The sequence below is a fragment of the Danio rerio genome, chromosome 16 (assembly GCF_052040795.2).
Source record: "Danio rerio strain M-AB ecotype USA chromosome 16, GRCz13ab, whole genome shotgun sequence".
NCBI lineage: Eukaryota > Metazoa > Chordata > Actinopteri > Cypriniformes > Danionidae > Danio > Danio rerio.
In genome coordinates this window covers 52631993-52659257 of record NC_141036.1, presented here as the reverse complement: position 1 = coordinate 52659257, position 27265 = coordinate 52631993, and the positions used below count along the sequence as shown (strand labels likewise).

At 33.5% G+C, this 27265-nt stretch overlaps 2 protein-coding genes and 2 long non-coding RNA genes across 8 annotated transcripts in view; 1 reads left to right on the top strand and 3 right to left on the bottom strand.

Annotated features, from left to right (window-relative positions):
* LOC147840416 (uncharacterized) overlaps positions 1-27265 on the bottom strand; it is a 976031-nt gene that overhangs the window by 26638 nt on the left and 922128 nt on the right. The gene's annotated exons all lie outside the window — the stretch shown is intronic.
* Positions 1-27265, bottom strand: part of rab11al (RAB11a, member RAS oncogene family, like) — a 94448-nt gene that overhangs the window by 11022 nt on the left and 56161 nt on the right. Inside the window, exons 5-6 of one of the 4 annotated variants that reach the window (XM_087285334.1) lie at positions 14269-14424; positions 166-471 (exon numbers count right to left, since the gene is read on the bottom strand). In XM_087285334.1, the coding sequence (XP_087141460.1) occupies positions 14309-14424 (116 nt within the window). In that variant the 3' untranslated portion in view covers positions 166-471; positions 14269-14308. Of the gene's footprint in view, positions 1-165; positions 472-12999; positions 14425-27265 lie in introns of those variants that run through there. The other 3 variants (XM_087285335.1, XM_087285336.1, XM_087285333.1) reach the window with 3 other exon arrangements.
* Positions 5112-6814, top strand: LOC147833491 (uncharacterized). The gene is made up of 4 exons (XR_015512203.1): positions 5112-5159; positions 6140-6195; positions 6301-6352; positions 6487-6814. It is a non-coding gene; the product is annotated as an uncharacterized LOC147833491 (long non-coding RNA).
* LOC100535095 (uncharacterized) lies at positions 10151-13062 on the bottom strand (the record flags this gene model as incomplete). The annotated part of the gene is given in 4 exon segments (NR_138558.1): positions 10151-10924; positions 11789-11837; positions 11935-11993; positions 13000-13062. It is a non-coding gene; the product is annotated as an uncharacterized LOC100535095 (long non-coding RNA).

Below are 27265 nucleotides of genomic sequence, written 5' to 3'. Positions count from 1 at the left end.
AAGTCCCAGAAGTCATTGCGACTGGAGGTGGGAAGCGCTGCATTTTATTTAGATTTATTATTAAATTTTGGAGATATCACTTATTTACATCGGGAGTTTCCCTAAATGAAACGGTGAAAGTAAACATTACCATGAACATCTTAATAAAGGAATAAACACATTAAGGGTGTTTGTTTGCTGAAATTCGTATTAACATCTGTTTTATTCATATTGTGCAACATAGATTTATAATGTTTTTATGCAAAATATATATTTTGAAAAGGGGAAAAACAATAAATCGTTGTATGAAGGCTGTAATGTTTAAATAATTTACCATTTAAAACACGTGAAGGTCATGTGACCATCAGGAAGAACGCAGCATCCCATTTCTCAAAGGACGCATTCTCTGCCCTCACGGTCTCCTGAGTTCGTTCTTCTGAGGACACCTGGCAAGACCGGCCTCCAGAAGAACACAAGTCTGTTCTCTGCGTTCTTGGAATTGAGAAACAGCCACAGTTTTTCATTCAGAATTCTAGTATTATAAAGTACTATAAAGTTTTCTAACTGGCAAATGACATGATTTAGTGCAGGGGTGGCCAACCCTGTTCCTGGAGAGCCACATTTCTGCAGATTTCAGTTGTAACCCATATCAAACACACCTGCCTGTAATTATCACGTGGTGTTCAGGTCCTAATTAATTGGTTCAGGTGTGTTTGATATGGGTTGCAACTGAAATCTGCAGGAAGGTGGCTCTCCACGAACAGGGTTGGCCACCCCTGATTTAGTGGTTCTCTGTCATCTTTAATGCGCACATTCACATGATTTCAGGAGGCAAGTCTTTGGATGGCAGGAAAGGGACTGTGTTTGAAAGATATTGTGCTAACCAGTTAGACTTTGGGCAGATCACCTTTAAATCTAACACTTTTATGATGTTTTTGACAGATCTTTATTGTCCTCTGAACCTATCTGTAACTTTTTCAACTGAATGGTTTCGTTTTACATTGCAATAGTTAAATGATTTTTCATCGTATCATGAAATCAATGCAATTAAAAATGACTGATGACTAGGGTCAGACAGAATCTGCAGACATTTTTTGCTGTTTCTGCGCAAAATTGTGTTAAAAATCTGGGGAATTATGCAGAATGATTTTGGGAGTATCATAACTAAAAACTTTTTTAAAAGTACCTTCTTAACTTTTATTTAATGTTTGCAATGCACATCTAATTAGATCCACTTTATTTGGAAAACAAAGCAAGTCTCTCATATAATGTATCTACTAAAAGACAAAAAATATGACTTTACAAACTGCATTGTAAATAAATCATATGAATATTTTCATATTAGTCAATAATATTACTGAAATTAATATAAAACTGAATGAATATAAATTTACACACATTTACACAAGCTGCTTTGACACAATCTACATTGTAAAAGCGCTCTACAAATAAAGGTGAATTGAATTCAATTAAATAAACAGAAAAAATGATGGGCTAAAAATCTGCAGAATTCTGCGCGCGCATATTCCGTGTGGGCCAACACTGCAAACTTTAGATAGTAGATTTAACTACCTTAAAGGGCCATGACACCCCCCTCTTTCGGTTAAAGTCTACTTCAGAATTTTTTCAAAAGATGCATGATTAATGGGCGTGGAGCTCCGCGAACATCGGGCAGGAGTGGGCGTGGCCAGCAGGGGAGAAGGGGAGCGAATAACTGCTGTTGTCATTTAGCTCACAAAATGAGACACAAAGAGGAGACGCATGAGTTTATAGTTTACAAAGTTAAAATGCAAAGAAATGAACAGTGATTTAATGCCCTGCTACATTTGCTATTTGTAATTTCATATACAGACAACAACAATTTATATCATTATGAAGATAAGTGTGTTCATGTAAACACTATAAATGAGGACTTCTCCCTCAATCCCCGTATCCAGCAGACTCAGTGCAGCAGGTCTCCTGACCCGTCTATTTTAACCATTAGCCCTGCTGGTAATCTGGAGGATTTAGGCAAACACAGCAGCACGGCGATGTGTCTGAATGTGAATGAACTCCTGCTAAAAGACAGCGTCCGCCATTCTCTAATTCTCGTGCTGCTCTCCCGACAAAAATGCTAGCAGCACGCACACAGCTTTGTTGTATGATCGGCCCTGACAAGATCGCGGGGGAAAACATGCAACAAACCCCGTGGATGATGGAAACAAACGCATATGAGCCTTCATGAACGGCTAAATACTGTGCCGTGGTTTCCGTGTCTCTCAGCTCGGGCTTGACACTGGCAGGTCTGGCAGGTCTCATGAATAATTAAGCAGCCGGCTCTTCTCATAGGATAAGAAAACTCCGCTATGAATAATAATGAGAAACCGACGCGTCATCATTGCACTTGCAGTTCTGCGCTGCGTCGCAGATTTTGATCCCGCCCCAAAAATCATTTTAAACCCGGAAGCTGAAATTAGCTGACAAAAGCTCAAAATTATGCAGTTTTCCCCACAATCAAAGCTGACAGGTGCTAACATTGTCTTAACTGATGCTCAACACACACACATCTGTCAATATAAAAAAAAAAGTTCTCCGGGGTGTCCTGAACCTTTAAAGTCAAAATTAACACTCCCTCAGAGTTTATATGGGAACCCCTATAAAAGTGTTAAAAATAACACTTTGCAAAGAGTTAACATTATCAACACTGAGAGAGTGTTAATTAGCAAATTCTTATAGTGTAAAATATCTGTTTAACTGTTTAAATTTGGGGAAAATAACCGTATTTCATGAACTGATACAATGTTCAGTTCACAAAACCATAGCTTAGTGCACAAGAATGTAAAGCCATTTACTGCACTGTGTTCATGTGTGATTTCAATTAACAAACAGATTTTCACTGCATTAGTAACTACACAGTTGCATTTAAATAAAAGTAGATGCAGCACAACATCAGATACTCTCAGGTCATCTTGGACTTGAACACAGATGCTACTATCCTCCACAATGGTGACACACAAAAAAAAATGTTTTGCTGTTCTTTTCCTAACTTGTTTTTATGGTAAAATACTGGCAGCTGTGGTTGCCAGTAATCTACTGCTTTTAACATTTAACATTCATAAATTCAATCTACAGAATGTTTCTGCTAAAACTACATTCCAAAGTCTGTATTTTTCAAACGAACAAGACAAATTGTTGTCATGTTCCATGAAGATATTTTGTAAATTAGCTATACTGTAAATATATAAATTTTTGATTAGTAATGTGAATGGCTAAGACATAATTTGGACAACTTTGACTGTGATTTTCTCAATATTTACATTTTTTCAGATTCCAGATTTTCAAATAGTTGTATTTGGGCCACATAAAATCAAGTGTATTTGTTCAGCATTCAGAGAATACAATCAATTTCAGTTTTAAAATGCTTCAATAAAGATATCTAGGGAAAGAGACTTCAAATGTATTATCAATTCTTTGGATTTGTCATTAACCATCAGGGTGAGGGCACTCATTGGAAACATCCAGCCGATTCGAATGTTATCACTCGATTGAATGGGCGTTATCAGTGGTTATTAGCTGATAGATATTGGCCGGTAGGGGCCTTCTATGCCTACTGGTAGGCTCAGAAGGCTGTTATTATCCATCAACATGGTTAATCAGCTATAGATCACTGCGGCCAGAAGTAAGAAGAATTATTCATAATATTAATTAAATTTCCCATTATTTTATTTCATTAACATCTACCCCAACCCTAAACCCAACCGTCACAGTAACATAAAAACAGATCTGGATTATTCTCTATTAGTATAGATGATAAACCATGTGAATTATTTATATTATTTATCCAATTTCCCATAAATTGTATTTAATTAAAGTTTAGCCTCTAAACCCAACCATCACAGTACTGTAAAAACAGATCTGGATCTGGAGTCTCGCCTATTAGTACAGCTGATTAACCATGTGGATGGATGATGACAGCCTTCTGAGCCTATACTAGTAGGCACAGAAGCCCCGTACTGGCCCATATCTATCAGCACACAACAACTGATAACGCCAATTCAATCAAGTGAAAACATTCGGTGTGGGTAAAACGTCCTGGAGTGTTACAAGACTTATAATATATATATATATATATATATATATATATATATATATTATAATTCCTATTATTTTATTATAATCAATGTCAATGAGGTTACCATATATGGTTCTTTGATTGATAACATGTTCGTTTTCAGACCTTAAACATTAGAAATAAATAAATGTGTATAGATTTTTACACACTTTAGTTTACGTATACACACATAGATCTTTCCCAATACTTATTTTATGTTGACCTATTGTCATATTATGCAAACAGACAATCTAAATGTTCCCATAATTATTTGAATACACGTTATTTGTAAAATAAAATAAAAATAAACAAGTGAACATTTCACTCATATTAATGGCAAATCCAGAAAACCGATATTTTTATTGGCCAACTTTTCTTGCAGACATCTATTGCAGATTCAGCCACTACAAGGATTCTGGATTCAGCCACTAGAGAGAGTAGTTTAACCACAAAAAGCAAACATTCTTCCAAAAGCAGCCAAGTCTGTCTATCTGTCTGTCTGTCTGTCTATCTGTCTGTCTGTCTATCTGTCTATCTATCTATCTATCTGTCTATCTGTCTATCTGTTTGTCTGTCTGTCTGTCTGACTACCTACCTACCTGTCTGTCTGTCTGTCTGTCTGTCTGTCTATCTATCTATCTGTCTGTCTGTCTATCTATCTATTTATCTATCTATCTGTTTGTCTGTCTGTCTGTCTGTCTGTCTGTCTATCTATCTATCTATCTATCTGTTTGTCTGTCTGTCTGTCTGTCTGTCTGTCTGTCTGTCTGTCTGTCTACCTACCTACCTGTCTGCCTGTCTGTCTGACCACCTACCTACCTGTCTGTCTGTCTGTCTGTCTGTCTATCTATCTATCTACCTATCTATCTATCTATCTCAACAACACTGCTGAGTAAAATGTTAAAATTTCATGCTTCATGTTCATGTCTTAAGTTTCTTCAAATGCTTCAACTTCTTTCGGTTTACGTCATATTCCTGCTAACACACTTGGAGATATTATCATCTGAGGCACATATCTCTCTGTGGGGAGGAAAAACTAGTCAGTTCGCTTGCACAAATATGAAGAAGAAGAGCATTAGAGAAGAAAATGGTAAGAAAATAATCATTCACATTTATAATTAAACACCTTATAAGTGCCATATGCTTTATGTTTTAAATCTTCTAATGATTTTTCTTTGATTTGTTAATTAAGCCTCTTTATTGTGATGGTCCATTTGAGTATTAGTAGACTTTCTGCTTAATACATTGATACTGCTCCTTCAACAGACATTTAACTTAGCAAGTACATGCCAACTTACACTAACCCCAATCTAACAATCTACTTATAATCTAATGAGAATTAGTTGGCATGTAGTTGCAATGTAACTTAAATTCAACAAACGGACCATCAAAATAAAGTGTGTCTGACTTTTTTTTTTAAATGCTGGGTGGTTTCAATCTAAATTAGTTAAATACGGACAAACCTGGTCTCAATCATTAGGCTAAAACTGATTAAAACTGGGTTTGTCAGGTTTTGTATTTCTAAATTCACAGGTATTTTGTAGTTATTATGGGATTTTTATCTCTGCTGTGAGTTTACTTTTGAAGTTGAAAATTCATCATGGAAGTTTGAGTGAGTTTATAGACATTTTAATAGTTTAAAACTGTATATTGTATAAGAGATAATAGAATTAATAAAATAACAGTACTGGAAGTTTTCTAACAGGTTTTGTACAGTAATTTACATTGATAAACAGACAATATATCACTTCAAACTATTAAAAATATCAATAAAAGTCAATTTTTCTAATCTTTTTAACACCAGAAGTTGCTGGAGGAAAGATCAAGATCCCATAATGCAATTCCAAAGCATAAATAAATTAAAAAAAAAACATCTGAATCACAAAATATGGAAATGTTTTGCAGTGAACCCAGCATTTTTAGTTTATGCAATTCCTTTTTGTAGTATTTTTAGTATTATTCTCAATAATAATCATATATTTTGGAAAAGTAAAACAATAAAATACTAATAAACAGCTTGAAAATATTTGATAAAAGGCAAATAGATTTCTCGTGTGTTCCAAACTATAGGCATCACAATCCTGTGATAAATGCGGCTTGATGAAATACTACAATGGGCCATTACCGTATGTATCAGCTGAGTATTGCATTTCAAATGTAGTCATTTTTACTGATATAAGTCTAATATACTTCATAGATGTATCAATCTTATGATTTGTTTTTTTCTGAAGGTATAAATGTAAGTGTAACCAGGCGGAGCAATCAGGCTTCCCAGCTCTTACGGTAAGAATGTCAATAAAAAGTCTAAATAAGAACTGAGAGGAAAAAATTTTCTTGAGAGTTTTTCAGTGTTTATCAAGTCAACCTAGCTGAAACTGATTCTTGCATTTCCTCATATTCCACATATTTTCTCCTAGATGAACAATGAGCTGGTTCCATCGTACAGTAACAACAGCCATGCTCTGATGAGGCAGCCAGGAAATGGCACAATGACACGATATCATGAGAACGTGGAGCAAGGCATTCAGACATATCAGCGTGTGGTCAAGAGGAACGGCCGAGTTGTAGAAACTGAATATGTGATTTATGAAAATAATTGAAAGTTACTTGATGAGGTTTGGGTCCCTAAATAATGTCGTTAATGTATTTACTAAAATTAACAAACAATGAACAATACATTTATTACAGGATTTTTAAAATCTGTATTAAATGAAAATAAAGTCACTTGTTGTTAGTTCTAGATTGTGACCTTGTGAGTGCATTAACTAATGTTAAAAGGTACAACAAAGTAAATGCTAAAAATTAGCATTATTACACTGTAAAACCAAAAACATTAGGGTAACGCAAACTGTTTGAGGAAACCAATAGCAACAAACCATTTAAGTTCAAAAACTGATCCTAATGAGTACTGTGAACTTAATCCATTTGAGTAAATGAAGCAATTTGAGCACAATAATACCTGATAAATGAAGAGAACTCACTGAGTACTGTAAAACCCAAACTACAAACCATTTGAGTAAAAAAAATATATATGAGAACTGTAAACTTACTCCATTTAAGTTGAAGTAATGAGGTATTTAATTAACTCATTACCTTCAACACTGAGTTCAAAACTCTTTTCAAATGAGTAGAATTAACTTTAAGTACATTTTGAGTTAACCACACTCATTTCATTTGATTAAGTTGACTGCTGAGTTTTACGGTGTAGCAGGGTGATTTTAGGAAATAAGAAAACTTATTTAATATGTATATATATGTATGTATATATATATATATATATATATATATATATATGTATGTATATATATATATATATATATATATATATATATATATATATATATATATATACATATACATATACATATACATATATAATTTTTTTTTTTTGGCTTAGTCCCTTTATTGTTCCGGGGTCGCCACAACGGAATGAACCACCAGCTTATCCAGCACATGTTTTTTTATGCAGCGGATGCCCTTCCAACCAATCTCTGGGAAACAACCATACACACTCATTCACACTCATACACTACAGACAATTTAGCTTACCCAATTTACCTGTACCGCATGTCTTTGGACTGTCGGGGGAAACCAGAGCACCCAGAGGAAACCCACGTGAACACGGGGAGAATATGCAAACTCCACACAGAAACACCAACTGAACTGACCCTGCCGAGGCTCGAACCAGCGACCTTCTTTCTGTGTGGCGACAGCACTACCTACTGTGCCACTGCGTCGCCCTTAAACTAGCAGTATTCCACTGTATTGTATAGACGTGCATAGTCATTTGAGTTCTGAATGAGAAAATAGGCTCAACACACCTGTTTACTGTTGTAAAAGCCACTTTACATGTTGAATGTACAATTTGTTTCCATGTAAATAAAACTGCCACTATTCTAATTACATGGCATACATATAAAATATAGCCTATATATTTTTAACTACTTCACACATTTCACGAACTGAATCGTAATATTAAAAAAGAAAATGTTTAACACAGACAACACATGATGTTTCTCTTTCTGCCAGTGACTCTGACAGTTACGTTCATTAAGTGGTTATGCCACTGTGTTTAATCCTTTTTGTGCATGACTGTGGTATAGATCACGAGCTGTAATATGTTTTATAATGGTAGTTCACTTTGAAATAAAAATTGTAAAATGTTCGTTGAGTCATTTCGGCTAATTCTTTCCACCTGTTTCTCATTCCCTTTTTCCCCATTTATAGCACGTCATTTCCCTTCATGTTTGTCATTATGTTGTCGCTTGTGTGTCTGTGTGAAGCATTCTGTATTTGTGTCCAGGACGTCCAGTGAGCGAGCGTCCCGTTATTGTGGAGTTTTTTTTTTAATGCTTCCCCAGCGTTCACCCAACTGGGCTACCTTTTTGTTTGTTGCCTTTCTTGAGACCAGGGGCGGACTGGCCATCTGGCAATTCTGGCAAATGCCAGAAGGGCCGGACCATTTTATAAATGTGGGCCGGTCAGCTATATTTTTTATTTATTTTTTCATATGTATTGTTTTTTCCCATGTATGCAGCTTTTATCTCTTGCAAGATGCAAATATTATGATGATGATGAGGATAATAGTAAGAATATTAATCAATGTTAAGCATTCGCCCAATCATCAACGACCGGCTGGTTTCGAGATGGGCCGACCCAATCAGAAGTTATGCAGACGTAATCAAAATCTGGCAAGGATGTCAAACACACAGTAAGTGCAACAAATTGATAGAGATGGACCATAAAAAGGGAAAGGCAGTCAAGTCGGACAATGCCAAATACATCAAATTAACAGTGCTAGGGGGCAGTGCAGTGGCGCAGTGGGTAGCGCTGTCGCCTCACAGCAAAAAGGTCGCTGGTTCCCTCAGCTGGGTCAGTTGGTGTTTCTGTGTGGAGTTTGCATGTTCGCGTGGGTTTCCTTCTGGTTTCCTTCACAAGTCCAAACACATGCTATAGGTGAGTTGGGTAGGCCGATTGAGAATTGGGTAACCCAGTAATGGGTTGCAGCTTTGAGGGCATCCGCTGTGTAAAACATACGCTGGATAAGTTGGTGGTTCTTAGATTAATAAAGGGACTAAGCCGAAAAAAAAATTGAATGACATGATTGCATATATAAATGGGTTGTTTTTGTTTTAGTCACATACATTAAATGTTTAAATATATCTTAAATATGTTACTGCTTATATAATTTTACCATCTGTACACCAATATAAGTAGTGAATGTGCGTGTCCGTGGTTGGGGCTGTGTCGGTGTGGTAATGTGGGCTGGTGTGGCTACAGTGCCAGGGCTGATTTTTAGTCTCAGTCCACCCCTGCCTGAGACCCTCTACTTAAATAAAGACTTTGTTTTCTCTGCATTTGAGTTCACCTCTTCTTTGCCCGTGACATACAGAAGTTGGGACTAGCTCAACTTTTCAAGCGCCGACGGAAGCGTCAGCCAACCAGATCGCTGTATGCAAATACAACAGCCTATTGCTGACTGAATTTCATTGGCTGATGCTTCTATGACGATCGCTTCAGCCCCAACTCCATTATATTATTTGCATTTTTATGCATGAGTAATAAACACAACTGGAGGTTGACTGATTACAAGCATTTATTATTCATAGTCATTTTCCCATAGTCAAATGAATCAGAAGTTCTAACACAGTTGGAGAAAAGAGCTCAGTTACACATCGCCCAATAAGCTCAATACAATGACGATACTTGAATAAGCAGAAGAGAAACTATATAGTACAGAATGGATTATATAGATAAGACAGGCAGGCATGTTCACATGTTCAACATGTCCTACTTATTTTGTTTACTGCATGCGTTTTTGTAAAACTTTACTCGAAGGTGTGTTCATGAAACCTTTATAATGACGACATTACACAGATCACGGATGTGACTGAGATTTTGTACATGCTTGTGACAATTGTTAGTCTCATCTGCTCAGTTATATCCTTTTAAATGCAAAGATGACATTGTTTGTTATGACAACTTGACATAGGCAAATACATCTCGACCTGGTTTTGTCTTTGTCATGACAACTTGGCATTACCAAGACAATAAAACTTGTCATAAATCTGTCATAAACATGATCTTCATACAGCCATGGCATGTATTATGCTACGTGGGTACACTTTTAATGATAGACATACAAATGCACACATTTGCTAGTCAAAAACCTGCCTGACTTGACCACAAAGTGACATGAATGATCCTCGCTAACATTTAACACAAAAGAAGATGTTTTGCAGAATGTTGGAAACCTGTAACCTTTGGCTTCATGAAAGAAGATATTTTATGCTCAACAGAACCCACAGACACAGAAACTTTAAACTGACTCACAAGTCGTGAGTAAAAGAGCCTTTACAATGATGTTCCATTAGGTTAATGATTGTTAATGTATTTACCTACTACATGAATTAAGAATGAATTATATTTGTATAAAATCTATTAATAATAATGCAAATCTCAGTATTTCATTTCAACTAAAAGTTAAGCCTTTCAACATTAGTTAATGCACTGTGAGATAGGAAGAACTAACTATAAGTGACTTTTTTAATTAAATAATTTTATCAAATCTTGGACAAAATCCTGTAATAAATGTATTGTTCATTGTTTGTTCATATTAGTAAATACATCAACATTAATCAGTGGAACATTATTGTTAAGTGTGACCAAAACCTCATTAGGGAGCTTTTAATTACTTTCATAAATCACATATTCAGCTTCTACAACTTGATTGTTCCTTCTGACTACACGCTGATGTGAGCGAATGCCTTGCTCGATGTTTTGGTAATGTCGAGTGTATGTCCCATCTCTTGATTCCGTCATCAGAGCACGGCTGTTGTTTATGTACGATGCAACCTGAGAAAATATGGGGAATAAGAGGATAAGCAAGATTTGGTTATATGCTCGTGCTCATGTTGATTGGCTTTTGTTACTGTGTTTAGTAACCAGCTCTAGAAACTCAAGAAAACTCTTCCCTCTCAGTTCAGTTGCGCTTCACTGATCCTAAAGAAGGTTTTGTTGTTGTTGTTGTTGTTGTTCAGATCTTTTATTAACATTTTGGTCAATAACACAAAAATGTTTAAAATATTTAAAAAACAGAGACAAATTATCTTTGCTTCAACAGAGCCCCCGCCGCACCGCATCATTTCTATACAATATATTATGCACACTTTAATCTGTTTTACATCATGCCCTGATATACAGTTGAAGTCTAAATTATTAGCCCCCATTTGATTTTTTTTTTTAAATATATTACCCAAATGATGTTACATAGAGCAAGGAAATTTTCACAGTATGACTGATAATATTTTTTCTTCTGGAGAAAGTCTTTTTGTTTTATTTTGGCTTGAATAAAAGCAATTTAATTTTTTAAACACTTCTTTTAAGGACAATATTATTAGCCCCTTTAAGCTATATGTTTTCTCAATAGTCTACAGAACAAACCATCATTATACAATAACTTGCCTAATTACCCTAACCTGCCTAGTTAACCTAATTAACCTAGTTAAGCCTTTAGTGTAGTGTAGGCGATGGACCACTTTAAACTGAATAATTGTATGTCGCAAACCAATTGAAATTGAGTGAATCTTATTTATAATGTCTTGCCAAATGTCCTCTTAGAGAACCAACTCAAGTTTACTTTCCCATTGTTTCGACTTTGTTACTAAAGTTAGATTGTAAAGAAGGAATAATTAATTTTTTTTTTATTGGCACACTTACCAGAGCAAGTAATGCTGAGTTTGCCCCCTGGTTACACTTACATCTATACCTTCAGAAGAAAATGATACAATGTAAGGATTGATACATTTATGAAGTATATTAGACGTATATCAGTAAAAATCTACATTTGAAATACATTACTCAACTGATCCGGTAATGAGCCATTGTAGTTTTTTATCAAGTTGCATTGATCACATTGTGATGCCTATAGTTGGTAAGAAAAAATCACATGAGAAATCTATTAGCCTTTTATTGGATATTTTCAAGAAGTTTAGTATTTCATTTAGCATTTTTGTCCTTTTTTCACTGGTTTAGTTTCCCAAATATATTATTGTTGTTATTATTATTATTATTATTATTATTATTATTATTATTAGTACAAAAATTAGATGCCTTACACTTAAAATGCTGGGTTCACAATTAAAAGCAATCTGTTAGATTTTCAAATTTGTGAATTTTTTTTTTTTTTTTTTTTTTTTTGCATTTTCATTTATTTATGCTTTTGAATTCCATTATGGGATCTTGATCTTTCCTTCAGCAAACTTTTGATGTTGAAAAGTTTTGAAAAGTGAAATAGTTTGAAGTGATGTATTGACTGGTTTAGTACTGTAAATTACAATACAAAACAGGTTAATAAACGTCCACTCCTTTTTCTTTTATTTTACAAACTTAATTCTCTCAATGTCTTATACAATGTACTGTTTTAAACTAATAAAATATAAATAACTGCCAGTTAAATTTCCAAGATTCATTTTCAACTTTAAAAGTCCACACAGCAGAAATAAAAGTGCCATAATAACTTTAAACTTACGAGAGAAATCTGGAAAATCTAGAAGTAGGAAACCTGTGAAGATTACAGTGTTGCACAGCTGGGGTGCCGGAAAACAAAAACTTAAAATAACGGCCATTAAAATACAGAAATTTACCTAAATTTATATTTTACAGTAAATTTCTGTAATTTAACATTTATTTTTTTCTGGCACCCCAGCAGTCAGAAATAAACCGTAAAATTACAGGGGTTTTTTTACAGTGCCGTTATTGAGACCAGGTTTGTCCATATTTGATCAATTTAGATTGAAACAACCCAGCATTTTTAATGTCTTAATGATCCCATCAAATAAAAGTCATTAGAAGATTTAAAACTATTTAAGCATAAAGCATATGACACTTATAAGGTGTTTAATTATAAATGTGAATGATTATTTTCTTACCATTTTCTTTTTCTAATGCTCTTCTTCAAAGTTGTACAGGGGAGCTGACTAGAGTTTCCTCCCTAGCTATATGTATATATATATACACACCTCAGATGATGATATCTGCAATATGACGCAAAACAAAAGAAGTGAAAGTATTTGAAGAATCTTGAGACAGGTAGACAGATAAAAAGATATGAAAATATGAAAAAAAATACACTCCCACCTGTTTTTAATTTTCCAGCGAACATGTCAAGAAGTCTAAATTTATACATTTGTTATACTTTAATAGTAAGATGTCCTTTAAAGTGGAAGTTGGAATAAAGAGATAATATATTTCTCAAAATGGAACAGTTGAAAATAACGTCAAATGAAGTGTTTAATTTTTAAAGGGGTGGTCCACTATCATATCATATTTTGAACTTTACTTGATGTGTAATGTAAATGTGTGAACATAAACAACATCCCTGCATAGGGAGACAATGGGTACTACAGAGTTAGCTTAGCTAAGCCTACAGCGAACAAAATTTGGGGACCACAAAAAAAGACATTCGGTCTAGTGAAATCATAAACCCTTCTGGTTACGCGCATAAACCCCGTGCAGTGAAGGGGAAGAGGCGCTGTAATGTTACAGCAGACAAAGCTAAAATGCCGTCCAAATGCTGCTATTTCCACAGAGCTCATTCTGTTTCTGTATTTGGGCTTTCAAAGGACACGACACAAAGACAGAAGTGCTTACAATTTAATACAATTTTAATTATGTTCTAGAGAATTACAAAAGAATTTACTGGAAAAGTCAGAATTATTAGCCCCCCTGTTTATTTTTTTTCCCCCAATTTCTGTTTAACGGAGAGATTTTTTAACACATTTCTCATCATAATAGTTTAATAACTCTTTTCTAATAACTGATTTATTTTATCTTTGCTATGAGGACGGTAAATAATATTTGACTAGATATTTTTTGATATTTTTAGATATATATACATGTATATAAAAGCTGAGCCTGAGAGTTGTGTTTATTTGACAGTTCATTTAACATTTCTTGTTTGTAAAGGCTAAATACAAGAAAAATGAACATTCATTTTTTTTTGTACTGTTTTTATTATTTTTTAAAAAGTTGTAAGAGCCTGGAGGTATTATACACTTTGCAAATTCAGTTTGCTGACATTTGTGGGTACAGACATCTATTGTGTGCATTCTTGGCAGTTTTTTTTCTGTCTTTTTAATATTGTCCATATCAATATTGGAATTACATTTTATTGACCGAAATTAAGAAGTATAGTGTGCCATAGGGCGACGCAGTGGCGCAGCGGGTAGCACATTCACCTCACAGCAAGATGGTCGCTGGTTCGATCCTCGGCTCAGTTGGCGTTTCTGTGTGGAGTTTGCATGTTTTCCCTGCGTTTGCGTGGGTTTCCTCCGGGTACTCCGGTTTAATTCTGACTGTACATATACATTTTTCCAAATATTTAGAGAAATACAATTGTCATTTTCTACCATTAAACCCTCTTATGTTCCTATTGTTATGTGAAGACACATTAGCAGGTGTTTATAAAATAAAAAAAAATAAAAAAAAAACAAGTGAACATTTCACACATAATAATGGCAAATTTGTTTGCAAATGTGTTAAACTTCACATTCACAAAGAAAGATGCTTTGTTACATTGCTGTGGCTACTGTACATCTTTGTGTTTTTCAGCCAGTTTGATGATATTTCTCAGAAGTCAACTGGGCCTAAAACACATTTCCAGTATAGGAAGCCTCATTGCATACTTCTGTAAAACAGATTTGTAAAGCTAATTTTGTTTGTGTTTTGATAGTCAAGATAAGGAAATAACAATACAAGCACATCAACGTCAATCACACTCATGTGAATGTTGTGGTTGCTTTTTCTCTTCATCTCACTAGCATTTAAGCCTTAAAATGAAACTGAAACAGTTTATAGAATTGTGTGTTTTTTTATATTTCATGTTTGATCCTGTGACATTCTGCATAAAGTAAATATGTCAAATATAATCATGAACCTTTTCTTAAATGTGCTTCATAGTTTTGAAGTGCTTTAATTTTGCTGGGTATAATCACAGTTATTGTGAATAAATTGTGCATGCAGTGAAACCATCCAGTGTCAGGGAAATGATTATTGAAAGTTTTCATAACACATTAAACTGCATTTATGACGATGTAATACAGAGGTGCAGTATTTGTAATTGTATATTCAACATCATTTATACTTGTGTACTGAGGATAAAAAGAATTAAATTTTATTACTTTTGTGTCTTTATTTTTTATTAGAAAAATGTTTAGACTAACAACAGATTAATCAATCTTTCTCTTTTGTATGATATCACATATTGACCAGACACACTTCCCCTTTTACAGTGCTGCATGCTTTTAGAAAGAACTGCTGACAAGAGGTAAATAGCAGAATAAGAATAAATATAGTGTGGGGGCCCTTATTCCAGACTGCTGTTTAATACAAAGTCTAGACATGTCTTAAGGAGCATGATGCTTATAGAAGTTCATTCATTCATTCATTTTCTTGTCGGCTTAGTCCCTTTATTAATCTGGGGTTGCCACAGCGGAATGAACCGCCAACTTATCCAGCAAGTTTTTATGCAGCGGATGCCCTTCCAGCCACAACCCATCTCTGGGAAACATCCAAAGACAATTGGTGAATTGGGTAGGCTAAATTGTCCGTAGTGTATGAGTGAGTGTGTGAATGTGTGTGTGTATGTTTCCCAGAGATGGGTTGCGACTGGAAGGGCATCCGCTGCGTAAAAACTTGCTGGATAAGTTGGCGGTTCATTCCGCTGTGGCGACCCTGGATTAATAAAGGGACTAAGCCGACAAGAAAATGAATGAATGAATGAATGAATTTTAGATTTTCAAATAGTTATATTTCGACCAAATATTGTCATATGCTAACAAAGTAAACATCAACAGAAAGCTTATATTTTCAGCATTCAGATAAAGCGTTTTTGCTAATTTTTCAATATACATATTTTTATATTATTTAATTTAAAATGCATCAATAAGGATATCTAGAGAAAAAGACTTAATATTTGTTATCAGTTCTTTGGATTTGTCATTAAGCCTAAGGGTGAAGAAACTCATTGAACACATTCTAAAGTGTTAAAGGGGATTATTACAGGACTTTTGCAATTATTATTTTTTTTAAAACATTGTAATCAATTTAGGGCGGCACGGTATCTCAGTGCTCCTCACTGTCCACGCACAGCAAAAAGGTTGCTAGTTTTAGTCCTGGCTGGGCCAGTTGACACTTCTGTGTGGAGTTTGCATGTTCTCCCTGTGTTGGCTTGGGTTTCCTCTAAATGGTCTCTCTCTAAAAGTGAGGGGGACGTATTGCCTAATTACCCTAACCTGCATAGTTAATCTAATTAACCTAATTAAGCCTTTAAATGTCGCTTTAAGCTGTATAGAAGTGTCCTTAAAAATATCTAGTCAAATATTATTTACTGTCATCATGGCAAAGATAAAATAAATCAGCTATTAGAAATGAGTTATAAAAACTATTATGTCTAGAAATGTGTTGAAAAAAATCTTCTCTTCGTTAAACAGAAATTGGGGAATAAATTAAACAGGGAGGTTAATAATTCAGGGGGGGCTAATATTTCTGACTTCAACTGTACATGTTCATTAGTAGAACTGTGAATATCTGACGCAAGAGACGTAGCTGCCACATGTCTTAAGCAACTTGTTATGAAAGAACCTCTTCTCCCATAAAAACAGACAGGCGACTGTACATTCTTTTGATTTTCAACCAGTTTGACAACATTTCCCAGATGACAAGTGGGCCTAAAATACATTTCCAGTATGCAGGAAGCCTCAATGTATATTTCTGTGAAACAGGTTTCATTGTAATGAAAAAATAAGTTTGATTTAAAGACTCCTTAAAGGCATTTCATTAGTTCAAAAAACAAATATATATTTTACGTTGAATTTGTTTATTGAAAGACAGATGAATTGATAGATTGTAACTGCTAACACACACAGACAGTTGAAGACAAAACTGTTATTATTATTATTATTTATACAGAAAAACAACAACTATTATCTACGAAACAACCCACTTTCATTCATTCATTCATTTTCTTTTCAGCTTAGTCCCTTTGTTAATCAGGGCAGAATGAACCACCAATTTATCCAGCATATGTTTTACGCAGCGCATACCCTTCCAGCTGCAACCCATCAACGGGAAACAAATATGTCAATTTTTGATTAGTAATGAGAATGGCTGAGAATATTTGGACAATTTTGATGATGATTTTCTCAATATTTAGATTTTTCAGATTCCAGATTATCAGATAGACGTATTTTGGCCAAATATTGTTTTATCCTAATAACGTAAACATCAATGGAAAGTGTGTTTGCTTTTCAAATGCTTCAGTCAAGATATCTAGAAAAAGAGACTTCATATTTGTTAACAATTTTTTGGATTTGTCATTAATCCTCAGGGTGTTGTTAAAGAGGTTTATTACAAGACTTTTTTGTTATTATTATTATTAATATTATTATTATTATTATTATATTTTATTGTGGCAACACTATGGCTCAGTGGTTAGCACTGTTGCCTCACAGCAAGAAAGTCGCTGGTTCGAGTCCTGGCTGGGCCAGTTGGCATTGGTGTGGAGTTTGCATGTCCCCCCCGTGTGGGTGCGGGTGTCCTACGTATGTTCTGGTTTCCCCCACGGTCCAAAGACATGTGCTATAGGTGAATTGAATTAGCTAAATAGTATATAATAATAGTAATACTAATAGTCCATAGTATATGTGTGTGCATGTGAGAGTGTATGGAAGCTTCCCAGTACTAGGTTGCAGCTGTATGGATATAAGCTGTGTAAAACATATGCTGGAAGTTTTGCCGGTTCATTCTGCTGTGGTGACCCCCAATGAATAAAGGGACTAAGCCAAAGGAAAATGAATGAATTTTATTTTATTGTAATCATTGTCAATGAGGTTACCATATATGATTCTTTGCTTGATAAAGGATTAACAGGTCCATGTTTTTAGACCTTAAACACAGTAAAAAATGTATTTGTTTAGATATTTACACACTTTAGTTCATGTGTATGTAACCCGCACGATATAGAAACCAAGTACATTACAATATTACACCATCAACTTTGGACCAAGTTATCAGAAGTTCACGTTTGCTCTGGAGCCAACTTTGCAGCAAGACAAGGGAAATGATCACACAAGACAGGGTTTTTTTTGTTTCAAAATAAATGTGATATACAGATGAAGTCAGAATTATTCGCCCCGCACTGAATTTCTTTTTCCTTTTTAAATATCTCCTAAATGATGTTTAACAGAGCAAGGAAATTTTCACAGTATGTCTGATAATATTTTTTCTTCTGGAGAAAGTCTTATTTGTTTTATATTGGCTGGAATAAAAGCAATTTTTATTTTTTATGAACCATTTTAAGGTCAATATTATTAGCCCCTTTAAGCTATACATATTTTTTCGATAGTCTACAGAACAAACCATCGCTATACAATAACTTGCCTAATTACCCTAACCTGCCTAGTTAATCTAATTAACCTAGTTAAGTCTTTAAATGTCACTTTAAGCTGTATAGAAGTGTCCTTAAAAATATCTAGTCAAATATTATTTACTGTCATCATGGCAAAGATAAAATAAATCAGCTATTAGAAATGAGTTATTAAAACTATTATGTCTAGAAATGTGTTGAAAAAAATCTTCTCTTCGTTAAACAGAAATTGGGGAATAAATTAAACAGGGAGGTTAATAATTCAGGGGGGGCTAATATTTCTGACTTCAACTGTACATGTTCATTAGTAGAACTGTGAATAACTGACGCAAGAGACGTAGCTGCCACATGTCTTAAGCAACTTGTTATGAAAGAACCTCTTCTCCCATAAAAACAGTCAGGCGACTGTACATTCTCTTGATTTTCAACCAGTTTGACAACATTTCCCAGATGACAAGTGGGCCTAAAATACATTTCCAGTATGCAGGAAGCCTCAATGTATATTTCTGTGAAACAGCTTTCATTGTAATGAAAAAATAAGTTCGATTTAAAAACTCCTTAAAGGCATTTCATTAGTTCAAAAAACAAATATATATTTTACGTTGAATTTGTTTATTGAAAGACAGATGAATTGATAGATTGTAACTGCTAACACACACAGACAGTTGAAGACAAAACTGTTATTATTATTATTATTTATACAGAAAAACAACAACTATTATCTATGAAACAACCCACTTTCATTCATTCATTCATTTTCTTTTCAGCTTAGTCCCTTTGTTAATCAGGGCAGAATGAACCACCAATTTATCCAGCATATGTTTTACGCAGCGCATACCCTTCCAGCTGCAACCCATCACCGGGAAACAAATATGTCAATTTTTGATTAGTAATGAGAATGGCTGAGAATATTTGGACAATTTTGATGATGATTTTCTCAATATTTAGATTTTTCAGATTCCAGATTATCAGATAGACGTATTTTGGCCAAATATTGTTTTATCCTAATAACGTAAACATCAATGGAAAGTGTGTTTGCTTTTCAAATGCTTCAGTCAAGATATCTAGAAAAAGAGACTTCAAATTTGTTAACAATTTTTTGGATTTGTCATTAATCCTCAGGGTGTTGTTAAAGAGGTTTATTACAAGACTTTTTTGTTATTATTATTATTATTATTATAATTATTATATTTTATTGTGGCAACACTATGGCTCAGTGGTTAGCACTGTTGCCTCACAGCAAGAAGAACGCTAGTTCGAGTCCCGGCTGGGCCAGTTGGCATTGGTGTGGAGTTGCATGTCCTCCCCGTGTTGGTGCGGGTTTCCTACGCGTGCTCCGGTTTCCCCCACGGTCCAAAGACATGTGCTATAGGTGAATTGAATTAGCTAAATAGTATATAATAATAGTAATACTAATAGTCCATAGTAGATATGTGTGTATGTGAGAGTGTATGGAAGCTTCCCAGTACTAGGTTGCAGCTGGATGGACATCAGCTGTGTAAAACATATGCTGGAAGTTTTGCCGGTTCATTCTGCTGTGGCGACCCCTGATAAATAAAGGGACTTAGCCGAAGGAAAATGAATGAATTTTATTTTATTGTAATTATTGTCAATGAGGTTACCATATATGATTCTTTGCTTGATAAAGGATTAACAGGTCCATGTTTTCAGACCTTAAACTCTGTAAAAAATGTATTTGTTTAGAATATTTACATATTTACATTTACTTTAGTTCATGTGTATGTAACCCGCACGATATAGAAACCAAGTAGATTACAATATTATACCATCAACTTTGGACCAAGTTATCAGAAGTTCACGTTTGCTCTGGAGCCAACTTTGCAGCAAGACAAGGGAAATGATCACACAAGACAGGGTTTTTTTTGTACCAAAATAAATGTGATATACAGTTGAAGTCAGAATTATTCGCCCCGCACTGAATTTCTTTTTCCTTTTTAAATATCTCCTAAATGATGTTTAACAAAGCAAGGAAATTTTCACAGTATGTCTGATAATATTTTTTTCTTCTAGAGGAAGTCTTATTTGTTTTAATTTGGCTGGAATAAAAGCAATTTTTATTTTTTTATGAACCATTTTAAGGTCAATATTATTAGCCCCTTTAAGCTATATATATTTTTTCGATAGTCTACAGAACAAACCATCGCTATACAATAACTTGCCTAATTACCCTAACCTGCATAGTTAATCCAATTAACCTAATTAAGCCTTTAAAAGTCGCTTTAAGCTGTATAGAAGTGTCTTGAAAAACATCTAGTCTAATATTATTTACTGTCATCATGGCAAAGATAAAATAAATCAGCTATTAGAATTGAGTTATTAAAACTATTATGTCTAGAAATGTGTTGAAAAAAAATCTTCTCTTCGTTAAACAGAAATTAGGGGAAAAATAAACAGGGGGCGAAAAATTCTGACTTCAACTGCATATTGTAAATATTAGTAAGAAATGAAAATATATTAAATAAAATAACAAACAAACAAATTACACTCAAATTCAGACTTTGAAATATATGTTTCGCCAAGTAAGAAGTGATAAAATAAAATTAATGAAGGAGATTTTACACTATATCAAATCTTTTCCAATATTTAGAAAATATTTAGAGAAAACAGAATATTTTTTGATGACCTATTGTCACATTCTGCAAACAGACACTCTGAATGTTCCTATTATTATTTAAAGACACATTATAAGTAGTTTGTAAAATAAAATAAAAAAACAAGTAAATATTTGACACATAAATGGCAAATCTAGAAAATCATTATTTCTATTGACCAACTTTCTTGCAGACATTTGTTGCAGCTAGGCATGGAACCGTTTTCAAGGTAAACTGCGGTTTGGAAAAATCAAGGTTTTAAAACCATCAAACTTTTCTGTAATTCCATTTCTAAGGTATCTGTAATATTTTTTTATTTACTTTTTTTGTTTTTGTTTTTTAGGACAACAGTATCTTCAGCAGAAAAAATATCCAAAGATGGAGTTTTAAATTGTAAAGAAATCCGTGTTCTTGAAACTAATGAAGACAGTAGAAGTCAATGATTCATTTGAATTATTAAGCCTGGTTAATACATGGTTAATGTCCAAAAATATTATACATTTTTCAAAAAATAAAATATATTGTGTTCAAAGGGAAAAAGTTTTTTTTTTTTTTTTTTTTTTTTTTTTTACCCAGACATTTAAAAGAATATATTTTAGAGCAGTAATAATACTGGCTCATGCCTACAGTTGCAGCACTTGGGTGTAATATAAATTCAGCCACTAGAGAGAGTAGTTTAATTACAAAAGCTAAATATATAAAACATTCTTCCAAACGCAGCCAAGTTGGTTTAACTGTAAAATCTAATGTGATAAACACATTGTGAAAAGTGTTATGAAAATGTTATGAATGTTATGAAAATGTGTTACAAAGGCTCCTTCCAGATGTGCTATCTATCTATCTATCTATTTATCTATCTATCTATCTATCTATCTATCTATCTATCTATCTATCTATCTATCTATCTATCTATCTATCTATCTATCTATCTATCTATCTATCTATCTAACTGTTAAAAAAATGATAGTGACATTAAAACACAAGTGTAGCTACTACATTCCGTTAGCAACGTCCTAAAACATGCAACCAATGTGCTAGTCTAGAACAGTGGTTCTCAAAGTGGGGGTCGGGACCCCCTGGGGGGTCACGGGACAATGAGAGGGGGTCGCTTGGTGATTTACAAAAATTTGAATAAACTTTTATGATTACCATTGCTAATCCATAACCTACAGAAGATAAAAATAGTTACATAAAAAATACAGTATCCAAACAAAAAGCTATCAGCCTTTGTTTTTTTTATTTTTATTTTTTATTATTATTTTTTTACATTGATTGCAACCCTTAGGGTTTTTACATTAGATTAATGACAAAGCAACGACAAAGCAATAGCGTCAGTGCACCAGATTCTACAGCACTAGCTAAACTTTTTGACACCGTTACAGCACTCGCTTACATTTAAAATACATACAGGACACTAAACATGGAATATGATGTGTAAGTGGCAGTCTCCAAAATTAAACCAAGAAAAGACTTGGGATGTAACTTAAATATTGTGCCCACCAGTCTAATTAGATGAGGTTAATATAAAATAATCATAATAAAAATGATATGGGACTGTTGCACTTTTTTTGTGTTGTCAATATGCTTGTGTTTATATAGGCTGATTGGTTTGTGTGAGTGTTGTGTGCAACGTTTGTATGATTAGAACCACTTACGAAAGTAGTGGGGGGTCGCGAGTCATTGGCAGTGTTATTTTGGGGGTCCCGGGCTGAATAGTTTGAGAACCCCTGGTCTAGAACAGGGGTGTCCAAACTTAGTCCTGCGGGCCTATGTCCTGCAGATTTTAGCCTTAAAACACCTGCAAGAATGTTTCTAGAAAGCCTAGTAAGAGCTCGATTAGCTAGCCCAGGTGTGCCAATAATATCCACATGTGTGTCTGATTGGGTTTGGAACTATAAACTTGCAGAACATTGAACATACTAACGTGCTAAACTAAAAAGCACATTCGCAACGAATGTGACTCAGTTAGATTATTGTGAAAGCACATTCTTCCACTTTCACTGTTTTTACAAACAATAAATAAATAGGCTACTGTACATTCTTTTGTTTCTCAACCAGTTTGACATTTCCCAGTAGTCGAATTGGCCTAAAACGTGTTTCCATTAAGCCTCATTGCACACTTCTGTAAAACAGGTTTGTAAAACTAATTCTGTTTGTGTTTTGTTAGTCAAGAAGCTGTTTTCAAAAAATGCTTTCAAAGGAAATATCAATATGAGCATACCTACGTCTATCATGTTGACATGAACGTTTTTTCTTTTATTTCCCTTAATTTGACTAGTATTTACGTCTTAAAAATTAAAATGAAAGTTTCATATTTTTTATGTTTGATCATGTGACGTTCAACATAAAATCATTTTATGTCAAAATAATTAAATATACGCGTCAAATTAAATTAGAAAATTACTTACTATTGTTTGCAGACAGTCTTGTGTGGTGATCGAAACATCTCCTGAAATAATGTGCGGTTCGTCTTTGCAGCCGCCAGAGGGAGTGAGTGAACGCTTAAAAGCAGCTGAACTTGTTTCAGTTCATGTTGCATTACTGTGATTGTATCAATGTATTATTTGTGAATAGGTGATAATCATTTCATCCGTTAACCACATTCAACAGCAGAATTGCAGTTGTCTTCAATGAAAGAAAAAAATGCATCCTCTGACCCCAACACCTGTGTGTGTGTTTACCACAAATCACATCATTATACACAAAAGGGTTGGACACACTTAAATTAAGGTTTCTCACGATCATACAACATATTCTTTTAAAGAATATAGTGTGTGTGTATGTGTGTATGTGTGTGTGTGTGTGTGTGTATGTGTGTGTGTGTGTGTGTGTGTGTGTGTGTGTGTGTGTGTGTGTGTGTGTGTGTGTGTGTAATTTCTTTAAAAATGCTAAGGTCAATATTATTAGACAGTAACAAATTATTATTATTATTATTATTATTATTATTATTTTTAATAATAATAATAATAATATTTCATCCAATGTCTTATCTAGTGAAGTATATATTGTCATCATGGCAAATACAAATCAATTAGACACTACATTTGTTATTTACATTAGTTATGTTAAAATATTGAAATATTTGGGGGAAAAACATTTCAGAGGAGATGGCATTTTATTATTATTAGTTATTATTAGTTATTTGTTTATTTTATTTAATAATCTACATTATCAAACATATTAAATCTCCCCCTCATACACCCTCACACTCTCCTCATAACTTATACTCCCCATAAACACTTCACTATTTAATATTTGCACAACTAAAATTGTACATATTTCATTTGTAAGTATGTTCATATCTATCTACATACCTCTGATTATTAATAGCAACCTGTACATATATTCATCTATTGTGAATCTCTGTTCATAGCTATACAACCTGTATTTAATTCATTTATATATTATATAAATTCATAGTACATCCATCTGTAAATATCACCATAGTTATTCAATAATTGCACTTTATAATGTATATATAGTTACATATATCTTGCAATATCCTGCACTTTCTGCACTCCTGGTTAGACCTAAACTGCATTTTGTTGCCTTGTGTGTGATGACAAGAAAGTTAAATCTAATCTAAATCTAATTTATTTTGCTTTTGGCCATGTGAAATAACATGAGGGCATTTATTTATTTATTTACTTATTTGTTTGTTTATTTATTTATTTATTTATTTGTTTATTTATTTATTTATTCATTCATTTATTTAGTTAGTTATTCTTGTTTTGCTTTTCATGTGGTCCAGTGAGATCACATGAGGGCGTGGCTTCCTGTGTCAGTGAGAATGTGAATCATCAGCTGCTCGCAGAGGAGAACGAGAGATCCATTACCTCACAGCAGAGGAAAAGAGATGAGCTCATACTCACCTGACTCATATTCCCAGCTCACATAAGCATTTACACTCAACGTAAAGCACCCTGAGTGTGAGTCTGAGCGAGTGAGGGTGTGTGTGCGAGGAGGGGGAGGGTCAGTCATGAAGATCAAAAGCAGGAAATCTGGAGTGATGCTCATTGACAATGCGGACATCTTTTGAAATATAACCTATATACCTAGGATTAGGAACTACAAAATAATAAAGCAATGAATATATTTATATAGTTATTAGCACTATAATATAAACATTACAGAAACATCCATGTAATGTAACAGATAAAAATAGCAAAAAATCTAATCTAATTTTTTCTAATCACAATAATACTTTGATGCACTCTCGGAAAAAAAGGTACACGGTGGTACAAATAATGTTCCTTAAAGAACAGTTTTGTACCTTTACAAAAGTTGTACCTTATATGGTATAGAAAAGTCGTCTTATGATAATGTTCTGGTACATTTAAAATGAAGGTACACAATTGTTCTCATAAAAAAGGTACATGAGTGTTGGACAACTTCATTATTATTGATAAAAAGAATTGTTGTTGGAAATGCAAAGTGATTTTATGAATAATTTCCATAATAAAACATGAATCATTTTAAAGCATGTTTAAAAAAACTCAAACACTAACTATAAAGTTCTATAATACAAAACAACTGGTAAAACAAAAACTACTGTAAACTAAACATTTTCGCCATTTTTAATAAACATTTGTCCGGCGTTTTCTGATAAATTTTCATTCTTAATATCCACTATCAATTTGCTTTCCACTATGCACGTGAGCTGGTAAAAGTCCTGAATATGCAAAGTGTTCATGCAGACATTTTAGTATTTTAAAACTAATCAAACATTGTTTTAAACGTCGTTTAAAAATGTATGCGTTTTATATTTGCTGAAAATAAATTAAAGCATTTTGAATAAGGCAAGAATAGTTCTTGAGGGAACACATTTGACACTGTTAAAATGCAATGTCTCGTCAATGTAAAGATATGGATCAGATTTGTACCTTTGATGAAGGCATAATATTGTATCTGCAGGTTTTAAAAACTAAAGGGATTTGATTTCACATGGTACAAATAAAGTCTTACAATACAATACAAATTAATAAAGCAGTGAATATATTTATATAGATATTAGCACTATAATATAAACATTACAGAAACATCCATGTAATGTAACAGATAAAAATAGCAAAAAATCTAATAAAATTTTTTCTAATCACAATAATACTTTGATGCACTCTCGGAAAAAAAGGTACACGGTGGTACAAATAAGGTCCCTAAAGAACAGTTTTGTACCTTTACAAAAGTTGTACCTTATATGGTATAGAAAAGTCGTCTTATGATAATGTTCTGGTACATTTAAAATGAAGGTACACAATTGTTCTCATAAAAAAAAGGTACATGAGTGTTGGACAACTTCATTATTATCGATGAAAAGTATTTAATTGTTGGAAATGCAAAGTGATTTTATGAATAATTTCCATAATAAAACATGAATCATTTTAAAGCATTTAAAAAAACTCAAACATTAACTATAAAGTTCTATAATACAAAACAACTGGTAAAACAAAAACTACTGTAAACTAAACATTTTCACCATTTTTAATAAACATTTGCCCGGCGTTTTCTGATAAATTTTCATTCTTAATATCCACTATCAATTTGCTTTCCACTATGCACGTGAGCTGGTAAAAGTCCTGAATATGCAAAGTGTTCATGCAGGCATTTTAGTATTTTAAAACTAATCAAACATTGTGCATATCTCATTACAATACTATTGCATAACTCTATTTCTTTTTTAATATTAAGTAGATTAACTTTTCATTGATTACAAAAGTATTGTAAAAATTGGAGAAAAAAAAGATCGTTTGATTTGTTAAAATGTTTTTATCCTTTATTGTTAATGGAAAAGGTGCATTTACACAAAAATAAATATTTAAAAATGTTGTTTAAAAATGTATGCGTTTTATATTTGCTGAAAATAAATTGAAGCATTTTGAATAAGGCAAGAATAGTTCTAGAGGGAACTCATTTGACACTGTTAAAATGCAATGTCTCGTCAATGTAGTGATATGGATCAGATTTGTACCTTTGATGAAGGCATAATATTGTATCTGCAGGTTTTAAAAACTAAAGGGATTTGATTTCACATGGTACAAATAAAGTCTTTAAAAAGGTACAAACTGCAATGGTAAGAAATCGTTTCTTTGTTCTGTTCCATAAAAAGGTACTGCCCCAGTGACAAGGGTTTGTACCTTCCTTTGTACAACATTGTACCAT